Raw genomic sequence first — 13,568 nt, 5'->3', positions numbered from 1 at the left:
ATTTAATTGTGTTTAAATTCATAAAAAAATAAGAAAAACATCTTTTTTCTTTTTAAAAATTATTTTATTAATCATTTTTATTTTTTCTCGTTGTATCTATCTCTTGCCCTTCTTTAATAGAATTAAACTATTAGCATAACTTGTTTTTTAGGCTAAAACTAGTTGGTAATTTCACACACCAAACTTTTTTTATCCCTTTTTTCATTCATGATTATATATTTTTAATTATATTTCCCTCGCACCATACATTTTTTTTTATTCCAATTTCATTAATCTAAGATCAACAAAATTATCCCAAAAAATCCTAATATAATATATAGTGATATTGAAGATGTTTTTCATTTTCAGACCAACTCTTTCCATATATTTCTCAACTTGATTTTTATATATTGAGAATAAATAAGCCATTTTAATTTAAAAACAAATTATTCACGATTAAAACTACAAAAAAAATCATAAAATTATCACTCCTCTTATCCTAAGAATTTTTTCAATATGATACATGTTTTCTCATTTTTAATGGTCATGCCCTCAAAATTCAAAACTTAATAGAAGCATGGAAGGAGGTGCAATTTTAAGATCTTCATGAGGTCAATAACTAAACTGAGGGATCGGATCAAAAGTATTTCCTAGTTGAGGGACCAATTCGAAATATATATATACATATAAAAAATCGAGGGATTAAATCGTACAATTAATTCAAATCTTAAAATCTTTGAATTTTGTATTGGCGCAAAAGAGAGAAAGGAAAGGACATGCAACTGAGAACGCGCCTAAGCCTTGAATATTGCACAGTCCTCCTGGAATCTTGCATTCAATCAAAATCTCTGTTTCGAGGCAAGCTGATCCATCAGCATCTGCTCAAATGCCTACACAGAACCCACGAAACCAATCTTACAAATTTTGATGTGCCATTCGAAAAACTCGTTGATTTATATATAGCTTGCAGTGAACTCAAAATCGCACGCCATGTGTTTGATAAAATGCCCCATAGACCCAAAAATGTTGTTTTATGGAATTTATTGATAAGAGCTTATGCTTGGAATGGTCCCTATGAAGAAGCCATTGATTTGTACTATAAAATGTTGGGTTATGGTATCACACCCAACAGGTTCACCTTCCCTTTTGTTCTCAAAGCGTGTTCGGCTCTAAAAGAAGCAAGTGAAGGAAGAGAGATTCATTGTGACATCAAAAGACTTCGTCTTGAATCTAATGTCTATGTTTCCACCGCTTTGGTTGATTTTTATGCTAAATGTGGGTGTTTGGATGATGCAAAAGAAGTGTTTGATAAAATGCATAAAAGGGATGTTGTTGCGTGGAATTCGATGATTTCAGGGTTTTCTTTACATGAGGGTTCCTATGATGAGGTCGCACGACTGCTTGTTCAAATGCAAAATGATGTGAGTCCTAATTCATCAACAATTGTTGGTGTCCTTCCTGCTGTCGCTCAAGTGAATTCATTGAGACATGGAAAGGAAATTCATGGGTTTTGTGTTAGGAGGGGCTTCGTTGGCGATGTGGTGGTAGGAACTGGGATTTTGGACGTGTACGGGAAATGTCAGTGCATAGATTATGCCAGGAGAATTTTTGACATGATGGGTATTGTCAAGAATGAGGTGACTTGGAGTGCTATGGTCGGTGCATATGTTGTGTGTGATTTTATGAGGGAGGCATTGGAACTATTTTGTCAGTTGTTGATGCTCAAGGATGATGTAATTGTTCTGTCAGCGGTAACTCTTGCCACTGTTATTCGAGTTTGTGCAAATTTAACTGATTTAAGCACGGGAACTTGCTTGCATTGTTACGCGATAAAATCAGGATTTGTTTTGGATTTGATGGTTGGAAATACTTTACTTTCAATGTATGCCAAGTGTGGGATTATCAATGGTGCAATGAGGTTTTTTAATGAAATGGATTTAAGAGATGCAGTTTCGTTCACTGCTATCATTTCAGGCTATGTTCAAAATGGTAATTCTGAAGAGGGTTTGCGCATGTTCCTCGAGATGCAGTTGTCTGGGATAAATCCAGAAAAGGCAACCCTGGCTAGTGTTCTGCCAGCTTGTGCTCATTTGGCTGGTTTACATTATGGGTCTTGCAGCCATTGCTATGCAATCATTTGCGGATTTACAGCCGATACCATGATTTGTAATGCTCTTATTGATATGTACGCAAAATGTGGGAAGATTGACACTGCTAGGAAAGTATTTGACAGGATGCATAAGCGGGGTATTGTGTCATGGAATACCATGATAATTGCTTATGGTATTCATGGGATTGGATTGGAAGCACTATTGTTGTTTGACAACATGCAGTCTGAAGGTTTAAAACCAGATGATGTGACTTTCATTTGTCTCATATCTGCTTGCAGCCATTCGGGACTTGTTGCAGAAGGCAAATACTGGTTTAATGCCATGACTCAAGATTTTGGAATCATCCCCAGAATGGAGCATTATGCATGCATGGTTGATCTTCTAAGCAGGGCTGGGCTTTTCAAAGAGGTGCACAGTTTCATTGAAAAGATGCCACTTGAGCCTGATGTTCGTGTATGGGGTGCCCTGCTTTCTGCTTGTCGAGTCTATAAGAATGTTGAACTAGGGGAAGGAGTGTCAAAGAAAATTCAGAAGCTAGGACCTGAAAGTACTGGGAACTTTGTTCTCCTATCCAATATGTATAGTGCTGTTGGGAGATGGGACGATGCAGCACAGGTTAGGTTCACACAGAAGGAACAGGGTTTTGAGAAAAGTCCTGGATGCAGCTGGATTGAGATAAGTGGGGTTGTCCATACATTTCTTGGTGGTGGATATAGGTCCCACCCACAGCTGACACAAATAAGCAACAAACTTGATGAACTACTGGTGGAGATGAAAAGGTTGGGTTACCAAGCAGAATCTAGCTATGTCTTCCAAGATGTCGAGGAAGAGGAGAAGGAACGAGTCCTTCTTTATCACAGCGAGAAACTAGCTATTGCATTTGGAATTCTTAGTTTGAGCCCCGACAAGCACATCATAGTAACTAAGAATTTGCGAGTTTGTGGTGATTGCCACACTGCTATTAAATTTATTTCTTTGGTAACTAAGAGAGACATAACAGTAAGAGATGCAAGTCGATTTCATCATTTCAAAGACGGAATTTGCAATTGTGGAGATTTCTGGTAAGGGTAAGGATGAAAGTTTTGCAGGTCCCAATAGCGCATCTACAGTTAAAAGCCTACAGAATCTGCTTTTCCCTTACCGGCAATGTGATGGCAGTTATGCAGCAGGTAAACATTTACTTGTAGTTCAGCATCTTGTTTCCAGCTTCCCTTGATTTATATGGATAACTTACTAGCTTAGTGATGCAGACAACTTGGAGAATATTGAGTGTTTTTAATCATGTTTCAGTTGAGAATCAGGATTAGAGTCTGATGTACATGAAATTGGATTCACTAGGGTTTTGTTTTAGAAGAGATTCATATTGATATTTAGATGGTTTATATGAGGATAAAGGGCTGGTTTGGAGTTTAAAATTGGTTGTGAGCAGTAGCCTGAGGCAGTCTAGCTATAGGGAAAGAGGAGGAGAAAGAGAAGAAAATAGAAAAAGAAACCACAGAAACCAAAATATCGGATCACAGTTTTCTACCATTACTCGTGTATATAAATATCATCAGGCATCATATGGATTAGGATTTCTGGAAACACTTAGACTAGGACTTCTAAATAGACTGTTATAAGCGGAGAGCAACTAAACAGGAAGGACTTATTAAAGACTAAAAACTATAGAATCTAATATAAAATGAATCAAAACTCGAAATAGAAGCTAGACCTCATAATAAATCTGAACTCTAGCAAGATACTACTGTTTTGCAGGAACATGCTAAGGTTACAAGTCTGCTATTGTTTTATTAAAAAATCACTGGTAACTCAGAGCCAGAGGACCCTAAACCAAGATATCTAAACTGGACAATTATTCCAAGATGAACAAGACCTTTTGATTTTTTTGAGAACCATGGACCTGCACTTGAATTTCCAAAAGAGGTAAATTCTTCTTTAATATAGGATAAGATGCTCTATCAGTTAGAAATACTTTGCTCTATTTCCTCTGCTTGAATCATAACAAGAATTTCCAGTGTTAGAAATTTTCAACCCACAAATTATATGCCACACATAAGATCCCTTCTAAATCATTACCTTATCAAGTTTTCAGTGAATAAGCTGCACATGAAACTTAGCTATTGTCCAGGTATCATGTTTTGTTGAAGCATATTGCTATTCTGCTTGTTAAATGTTAAAGAAGAGAACAATGATTCAGTATTCCAATCAAACACCAAAGCTTTCATAATAAATGGCTCATTTTGGCTTTGATATCTGCTTAGATCCTTGAAACCTTTCTTCCATAGTGCACAAGCTACAACAGCTTACTAGATGAATGACTTTTGTCCCTTAGGTCCTGCCCTTATGTCTCCTATCTGCAGGTAACAGGATAGCATATATCTCTTGACAAGAATTACTTGGAGAAAAAACAAATGAACATTGAAAACCGATTTAGTAGAATTATTAATCTACCTGCATGATCCTGACTGAAGTTCGCCTGGATTTTCAATCTATTTATGGAAATTCATAATCATGTTATATCACTGAAAGCATCATAATGTTGCGAGTATTTCATGGCACAGTTACATTCCTATACCTTTTTTTGTGTTTTTTTTCCTATTTCTTATATTTCCATCTTTGAAAATCAATCCTCTATTTCTTTAGTATATCTCTAGGTTGTTTCAGCTGTAGGGAAGGATGACTTTGCTTCCTTTTCTGGCATTTTAGTTGATACCATATGCATACCATTCAATCCCACTTGGCAGGGAGAAGGTAGCATATGAAGAATTGAAAACCTGCCTCGTTGATGTTTCACAAGTAAACAGAAGAAAGAAATAGGTCAGTATTCCTGGAATAAGCTTCTGGCACAAAACTTCTGTTACTTCTTTCTCTACTTATCTCCTTTAATGAATCACCTTGTTGCAAGCTCCATTTTTTTCAAGCAAAAGCACCATAAAGATTTAAATACAAGAGATGAAGTAGTTGTTTTTCAATTATGTGCATTTAGTTTTGTCAAGAGATAAAGTAGTTATCTTTCAATTATGTGCATTTAGTTTTGTTAGAGATTTTCTGTTGTCAAGCATTTCTACTAATTTGATGAATCCAACAGAGTTAAAACACAAGGCATATGAGACTTTGCTTATTTTCTCATAATCTTATCTGGTTTATATCTCAACTATTTTGTGTTATTTACCTTTTCTAATGAAGAATAACTAAAGAACACCGAATAACCAAAATTACCTATGATAATTTATTTAATTAATGTAAATAAATCCTTAATATGTGATAAAAATAGTATCCCCATGCTGCAGCAACAGATTCTGTTCCAGGGCTCCGGAAAAAGAATCATGGAAAGCTGTTGCATTCATAAGAAGCACCACCATGAGTGTTTGTCGGGCATGATGGTTATCTTAGCAAATTCAAAGGTCTCTATCTGTTCACTGAACAATGTCCAGGCACAGCATTTCAGTGACAGTGTGAAAAGTCACAAAAATGGTGCAAGTCTAGTAATAAAGCTTTCAACAACTGTTTCAAGGAGTATGGCTGAGGATGAGATACAGCACTGTCCGGCTCAAAAGGATAAAATTAAGTATTGTTCTGTGCTTTGTGTTTTTAGCATGCCAGGTATTCTCCTCTGTAACGGATTTCAAACTTTTTTTTTATCTGCAATATTTTGCATTGAATCAAAGTTCTTTTTTTATTTGATGAGTTTAATTAAGGTTCTATACGTATCATTGTCACATCAACTATACATCAATACCCCTCTCACCATGTGGGGAACTCTTAATCAAGATGCTTGAATCTCTTTGACAAGTGACTTTATAGTCTCTTACATGTGCGGTTTGCAAATGGCATATCATTAGCTAACAATTGACTGCTATTGCCCTGAACTATCTTTGGGAGGCACTTTCTGGAACTAGGGTTTTGGACCTTTTGTTTGGTAGAACTTGCAGTCTTTCTAGGTGACCTTTCTCCATGTTTTCCGTCGATAGATCTTGATTGAGACTTTAGATGAAACTGACGTGAATCAATAACTAAAGCTGATGCTATGGTTTGACTTGTGTAGATTTGGCAAATGAAAAAACATGAACAGAAGAAAGTGTCTGCTGAGACTCATAGGAACAGTTGCTGCCAACATGCATATATGTTCCTGTAAATTTTGCTGTCCGGAAAGATGATATTGGTTGACATCATGGATGAACAAGATAGAATCTGAGCTGTCTGGCTGTCTCTCTCATGCAACTCATCATGATCTTTGCAATATGGCCTGTATGAGTTCGTGTCTAGGTGTTCTTTCACATTAATGCAGCTATTCCTTTTTTTCCCTGTCCATGTGAAACAAAATGCCATTTTACCCACTTTGAAGAAAATCTTTACTTGAGAAATGCCTGTTCCGATTTCCTCTGATCTTGTAGTGGTTGTGAAACCACTGATGCCCATGTAAGTGTCTACCGGAGAGGTACTTCTGTCTTGTTATGGATCTCCACTGCTTTGCTAGATGCAATTGCTGTTCATGGTTTCAGAAACAGTGATACCATTTCTATTTCTTTCTCGCATGAACCAAGCAGTGATACCAGCACCTTTTCTCGTTTAGTTCATCCAACAGGTTCGATGTTATACATTAGTACTGATCATTTTTTTTCCTCCTAATTCTGTCTCTTGTAAAGAAATCTTGCAGTTTGCGGCTTAGGGTTGGAGATGCAGATTTTTTAATGTCCGAATTCATTGATGTGCATGTGGTTGTGAAGATTGTGTAGGTTCTCCTTCTGAATCTACAGTATTTCTGTCACGAATAGAAGGAAAGAAGGCACAAACGAGCAAGGGGGAAACTGAAACAGGATTTTGAATTTAAATAAATGGAACCAAACGGCTGCGTTTTGTGCAGCTTCATTTTATATTTTAGTAGGCTAGCTGGTACAGCCACGTAGTGATGCCACGCTGGCATTTACAATATTGTCTTTAAATTCCCTAATCATTGTAACAAAAAGGTGTGGAAAAATATAACAGAATTCCTAGATTCTATTCCCTGTTCTCTCTTTCTCTCAACACGTTCTGAACGTGATAACCTTCTTCTCCCTTCTCAAACCTCTTCCCCCTTCGTTCTTCCCTTGCTTTATTCAAGGCTTCCAGTTAACCTGCAGCAAATTAGTATCAGAGCCCTCATCTTTGGATTCAACAAATGGCACCAGAAACTAGATCCCAAGATGTAAGAAGAATGGATGATTCTTTGGAAGCTGCTAATCAAAGAGTCAATGGAATAGAAGTCAAGTTGCACGCTCAGTCAGATGACCTAGCCCAGCTGAAAGCCATGATGAAGGAAATGGCAAATCAACAAATCTCTATTAAACAAACTCTGCAAACCTTGGCGGGTGAAGCAAGTTCCTCCCAGCATGTTCGAATGCCCCAACACCCTGCTCCGGCCAACAACCAAGATTGGACAGGAGAAGGACCACCTACCTACAGGTCACGCAGACCCCGGCGAGATTTCCCTTCTTTTGAAGGGGAAGAAGTGCATAACTGGTTGTACAAATGCAACCAGTATTTCGATTTAGAAGAGATTCCTGAGACTGACAAACTGAAACTAGCTTCATATTATTTGGATGGCTTGGCACTTTACTGGTATCAGAATTATACCAGAAACCTAGAAGGACATGAGGTTACATGGGCAGAATATGTGGATGCATTGTGCTGTCGATTTGGAGGTCAAAAGGACCCCTTAGAAGAACTCACTGAGCACAAGCAGGAAGGAGACTTGGAAGGTTATATCAGGGACTTTGATATGCTATGGAATAGAGCACAAATCTCAGAGAAGCAGGCCTTGGTGTTCTTCTTAGGAGGCTTGGAGGTAGAAATCAAGAACCTAGTAAAAATGTTCGAGCCAAAATCACTCAAACAAGCTTACAACCTAGCTAGGTTGCACAACAATACCCTCACATACCAAAAAATCACCCCTCATTACCCAAAACAACATAGCCAGGCAAGTTCCAACTCCCAGCCTGCAAAATTTACATATCTTGCCAACACTTACAAGACCAACCCCAGTCACCCCCTCAATCCTTCAAAACCTTCCCCACCAGCCTTGTTGCCTACTCCTACCAACCCACCCTTCAACAATAATAATGTATACCCTAACCACAAACCTGCCAGACCTATCAGAACCAAAGAAATGGATGAAAGAAGAGCCAAGGGCCTATGCTTTTGGTGTGATGATAAGTTCGTACCAGGGCATAGATGCAGAAACCGCAAGCTATATTCCCTCTGTATAGTAGAGGATGATGGAGATAATTCATCAGAAGAAGAGGAAACCATGGAGGCAAGGAATACAGAAAATCTCACCCCTCATCTATCTCTCCAAGCAATCCATGGCACAGCAGGATGTCAAACCATCAAGGTATGGGGAAAGATAGACAAATGTCCCATCTTAATCTTGATTGATTCGGGCAGTACTCACAACTTCATCCATGCTGATCTGATGGACAAACTTGAATGCCCCACGACAACCATAAAGCCTATGGTGGTGGAGGCAGTTAATGGTGGCACCATGTCTTGCACTTCAGTATGTAAGAACCTGTAGTGGAAGATGCAAGGAGTTCAGTTCCAGGCAGACATATATGTTATGAAGTTACAAAACTATGATATGATTTTGGGAATCCAATGGTTGAAGCTGCTAGGAAATGTATTGTCCAACTATGAAGATAGATGGGTATCCTTTTGGTGGCAGAACAGAGAAGTAACTTTAAGAGGAGAAAATCCTAGAATTGCTCAATCTATACGCCTAGAGGAACTAAATGGACTGCTTAGCACTGAAACCTTATTATCTGAAGTCAGGCTTTGCAGCTTGAGAGTGGTGGGAAAGGCTGATTTGGTAAACCCTGCTCAGGGAATACCACATGCTGGGGAAGACAATGAGGACTCACCATTACAGACTCTACTAACAGCCTACCAGCATATTTTTTGTGATCCCCGAGGGTTGCCCCCAGCTAGGAGACATGATCACAAAATACCCCTGAAGGACGAGAGCCAGGCTGTCAATTTGAGATCCTACAGATACTCAGGATTACAAAAGGATACTCTAGAGACTCTAGTGGCTGAAATGCTGGAGGCAGGCATAGTGCAGCCCAGCAACAGTCCCTTTGCCTCTCCAGTGGTGCTTGTGAAAAAGAAGGATCAGACTTGGCGATTTTGTGTTGATTTTAGAGCCCTCAACAAGATCACTATCAAAGATAAGTACCCTATTCCTATAATAGATGAACTGCTAGAAGAACTAGAAGGGGCTGCCATCTTTTTGAAAATTGATCTAAGGGCAGGTTACCATCAAATTCACATGGTCTCAGAAGATGTTTTTAAAACAGCCTTTAGAACACATAATGGCCACTATGAGTTCCTAGTCATGCCCTTTGGCTTATCTAATGCACCGACCACCTTCCAAAGTTTAATGAATGATATTTTTCGAGATCATTTAAGGAAGTTTATTTTAGTTTTCTTTGATGATATATTAGTTTACAGTAAAACCATGGCCGACCACTTACAACACCTTAGATTGGTATTTGAATTGCTATGTACCCATCAATTAGTAGCCAAGGAAAGTAAGTGTGTGTTTGGGACACGACAGATGGAATACTTGGGAACATGTAATCACCAAAGAGGGAGTAGCAACAGACCCACACAAGGTTACTGCTATCTTGCAATGGCCCATACCTACAACCATCAAACAACTTAGAAGTTTCCTAGGCTTAACAGGGTATTATAGAAAGTTTGTGCAAGGTTATAGAACTATTTGCAGACCCCTTACTCAGTTACTACAAAAAGACTCCTTTAAATGGACAAACACAGCCACCTTGGCCTTCAAACAGCTCCAAGCCGCAATGTCCCAACCCCTTGTGCTAGCCCTGCCTAATTTTGACAAAACGTTTGTAGTAGAAACCGATGCTTCAGGAGTGGGTATAGGGGGGGTACTGATGCAAGAAGGACACCCCATTGCATTTGTAAGCAAAGCCTTAGGTCCTAGACAGCTAGCCCTGTCCACTTATGAGAGGGAGTTGTTGGCCATTGTTTTTGCTGTTACAAAATGGAAGCACTACCTATGGGGCAGAAGGTTTCTCATCAGGACAGACCACTCCAGCCTCAAATTCCTGCTAGACCAGAAGACTACACATGTTGCCCAACAGGTATGGCTAACTAAGCTATTGGGTTTTGATTATGAAATTGAATATAGAAGGGGTAAAGACAATCTAGTTGCAGACGCCCTCTCCAGAATTTCTCACAATGAGTTGGGTGCATTAACCCTTTCATCCATTTCCACCTCTCTCATGGAAGACATTAAGAAGATTTGGGACACTGATCACAACCTGAGACAGCTTATAGCAGACCTCACCAAGGATGCTAGCTCACACTCCAACTACTCATGGGTTAATAACACTCTCATTCGAAAGGGGAAGGTGGTAGTGGGACAAGCACCGAACTTACATCATCAACTTATCAAACTCTATCATGACTCTGCAGTAGGGGGGCATTCAGGAGCTACGGTTACTTCAAAAAAATTAGGGCAGGTGTTCTATTGGAAGAAACTCCAAAAGCTGGTGAGGCAATACGTCAGGGAATGTCCAGTTTGTCAACAGAACAAGGGGGAAAATGTCAAGCCTCCAGGTCTACTGCAACCATTACCAGTACCACATGCTCCTTTTATAGATATTAGCATGGATTTTATTGATGGACTGCCAAAATCAGAAGGGAAGGAAGTCATTTTTGTGGTGGTCGACAAGTTTAGTAAGTATGCCCATCTTATGGCCCTCACCCACCCTTACTCTGCCATTACAGTAACCAAGGTCTTTATGGAAAATGTGTATAAATTGCATGGGATGCCAGCAACAATTGTGAGTGACAGAGACAGCATTTTTCTCAGCCAGTTTTAGGAAGGAGTTATTCAAACAGCAGGGGGTCAATTTGCAATACTCTACAGCCTATCATCCACAGTCTGATGGACAGACAGAAGTGGTCAATAAATGCATCGAGGGCTACCTAAGATGCATGACAGGAACCATCCCTGCACAATGGGGACGCTGGCTGAGCTCCTGTGAATGGTGGTACAATACAAACTACCACTCCTCTACTAAGAAGACACCCTACGAGATCTTATATGGAATGGGGCCTCCAGTTCACATTCCCTATACGCCTAAGGATTCACCCGTGGAGGCTGTGGACCAGTATTTAACCCAAAGAGAAGACATGTTCAAACTCATCAGGAGCAATTTATTGCAAGCACAAAACCGAATGACACAGCAAGCCAACAAGAAAAGAAGCGAAAGGATGTTTTCTGAGGGTGACTTAGTCTATCTGAAACTACAACCGTATCGACAGAAATCGGTTCACAAGCGACCCTCTTACAAATTATCAGCAAAGTATTATGGCCCCTACACAATCATCAAGAAAATTGGAACAGTGGCATATAAACTACAATTACCTGCTACTGCCGTGATCCACCCCGTCTTTCACGTTTCCCAATTAAAGAAGCATGTAGGCAACCATGTGGTGCAGTCCGATCTCCCCATTGTCTCAGCACAACCCCTGCTACAACCACAGAAAATTGTTGAGAGACGAATGGTCAAAAAGGAAAATACAGCATCAACTCAGTTTTTGATTCTATGGAAAAACTTACCCTTGACAGAAGCAACTTGGGAGGATGCTGAGGAGTTTGGGTGGCGATTCCCTCAATTCCACCTTGAGGACAAGGTTGATTTCATGGATGGGGCATTGTCACGAACAGAAGGAAAGAAGGCACAAACGAGCAAGGGGGAAACTGAAACAGGATTTTGAATTTAAATAAATGGAACCAAACAGCTGCGTTTTGTGCAGCTTCATTTTATATTTTAGTAGGCCAGCTGGTACAGCCACGTAGTGATGCCACGCTGGCATTTACAATATTGTCTTTAAATTCCCTAATCATTGTAACAAAAAGGTGTGGAAAAATATAACAGAATTCCTAGATTCTATTCCCTGTTCTCTCTTTCTCTCAACACGTTCTGAACGTGATAACCTTCTTCTCCCTTCTCAAACCTCTTCCCCCTTCGTTCTTCCCTTGCTTTATTCAAGGCTTCCAGTTAACCTGCAGCAATTTCTCTCAGAGAACCTGCTGCAACAACTACTACTGATAATATTGATGAAGCTGATAGTAATGGTAAGGATGCAGCTATTTCTATTAAAAGTATCTCCAAGTAATCAACATATTTTACACTAGTAGATGACTGATATCATTTTCATATCCAAGAGAAGGGTTTTAAAGATTAGTTTTGTTCACGGTTATTAAACTTGATTGATTAGGCAAGTTAACTCGTCACCAGGTTGAAATCGGATCAAAACTAGTTTGATTTTTGAAAACAAATTCTAAAACAACATCGTTTTAATTTTTTAAAAAAAATTAAAATGATGTTTTGATTGACTTGAGTTGATCTGCCCAACCTAAAACCTTGGTATTGAACTAAGTTATTTATGGGATGAAATGAGGTTTAATAATTTTGGTTTTATACTTTCAATAAAAGTAGTAATTATATTTTTCCATAGCAAAATCAAACAGTAATCAAAACCATAAAATGATTTACTTCAACCATATTTTTTTAATTGTTCAAGCTATCCACAAATAAAAGTAACTTCAACCATTTGAATTCCTTTATGGTATAAATTTAAAGAAATAAAATTTTTGAAACTACAATTAAATCTTGTTCACCATACAAAACTCCACAATCCTTTTTACCTTCCAAAAATATCCCAACAGCCACAAGTTAAAGTTGTTCTGCTAGAAAAAGGGACTGCGAGGTGGTAAAGTAGCAAGGCAGCTTTGTGTTAGTGCTAAATACAATGATTTTGTGATTAATTTTTTTAATTTTTTTTATGAAAATAGAGTAGAGTAATATAGTTTTAAAATTTGGATTTAAAAAAAATAATTGACTCAAAAACCCGAGTTAACCTAAACATATTTTAATCCTCAATTTATTAGCTTTTTTAAAAAATAATTTTTTTATATATATAAAAACAAGTATTTTTTTAAAAAAATTAATTGATCCAAATAAACACTTCTCACTTATAATCAACCCGGATCATGAAGACTAAGATGCTGTTTGGATTTGCTATTGCGTTCGCGGTTGAAAGTAAAATCTACAACATAGTGTTTGGTTAACATCAACCACATTTTTTATTGGTGTGGGTCCCAGTCCAAAAATAAGGTCGGACTGCAGTTTTTGAAAAGCAATTACCAATTGCTTTTCATGCATTTTCTCTTCTCTCTCATCACCGACACTTTCCCCTTACTTTCCCATTACAGTCACAAAACTTTCCCAACCCTCACCCAAATTGTTCACAGCACGGTTAATTGGCAAATCAATTTGGCCATTGATCTACAAACTCCCATTTTCCACCTTCCCCAGACTGTTCCCCTCTCTCATCTCTTGCCGACAACAACCCCTTTTCAAAATTTTGCAAAAACAATCACGTACAGGACGACGCCAG

General features: G+C 38.6%; 1 protein-coding gene across 12 annotated transcripts; it reads left to right on the top strand.

The window, feature by feature from the left end:
* The first annotated feature begins 695 nt into the window (after positions 1-695).
* Positions 696-7,100, top strand: LOC18111160 (pentatricopeptide repeat-containing protein At3g16610). Of its 12 annotated transcripts, none has more exons than XM_024596817.2 (4): positions 696-3,259; positions 3,846-4,013; positions 4,835-4,907; positions 5,387-7,100. In XM_024596817.2, exon 1 carries the CDS (start codon positions 756-758, stop codon positions 3,153-3,155), a length of 2,400 nt encoding a protein of 799 aa, XP_024452585.1. In that variant the 5' UTR covers positions 696-755; the 3' UTR covers positions 3,156-3,259; positions 3,846-4,013; positions 4,835-4,907; positions 5,387-7,100. The 12 variants fall into 12 exon arrangements, with proteins under 12 accessions (XP_024452585.1, XP_024452581.1, XP_024452584.1 ...); XM_024596813.2 differs by having other exon boundaries at positions 5,381-7,100; XM_024596816.2 differs by having other exon boundaries at positions 4,797-4,907.
* Positions 7,101-13,568: the final 6,468 nt, after the last annotated feature.

The sequence above is a fragment of the Populus trichocarpa genome, chromosome 3 (genome assembly GCF_000002775.5).
Source record: "Populus trichocarpa isolate Nisqually-1 chromosome 3, P.trichocarpa_v4.1, whole genome shotgun sequence".
Lineage (NCBI taxonomy): Eukaryota > Viridiplantae > Streptophyta > Magnoliopsida > Malpighiales > Salicaceae > Populus > Populus trichocarpa.
The sequence above is the reverse complement of the archived record's forward strand: the minus strand, read 5'-3'. Positions and strand labels throughout refer to the sequence as shown.

Coding starts and splice junctions, on each gene's coding strand:
- LOC18111160 (XM_024596818.2), top strand. CDS start 756: ATGCAACTGAGAACGCGCCTAAGCCTTGAATATTGCACAGTCCTCCTG.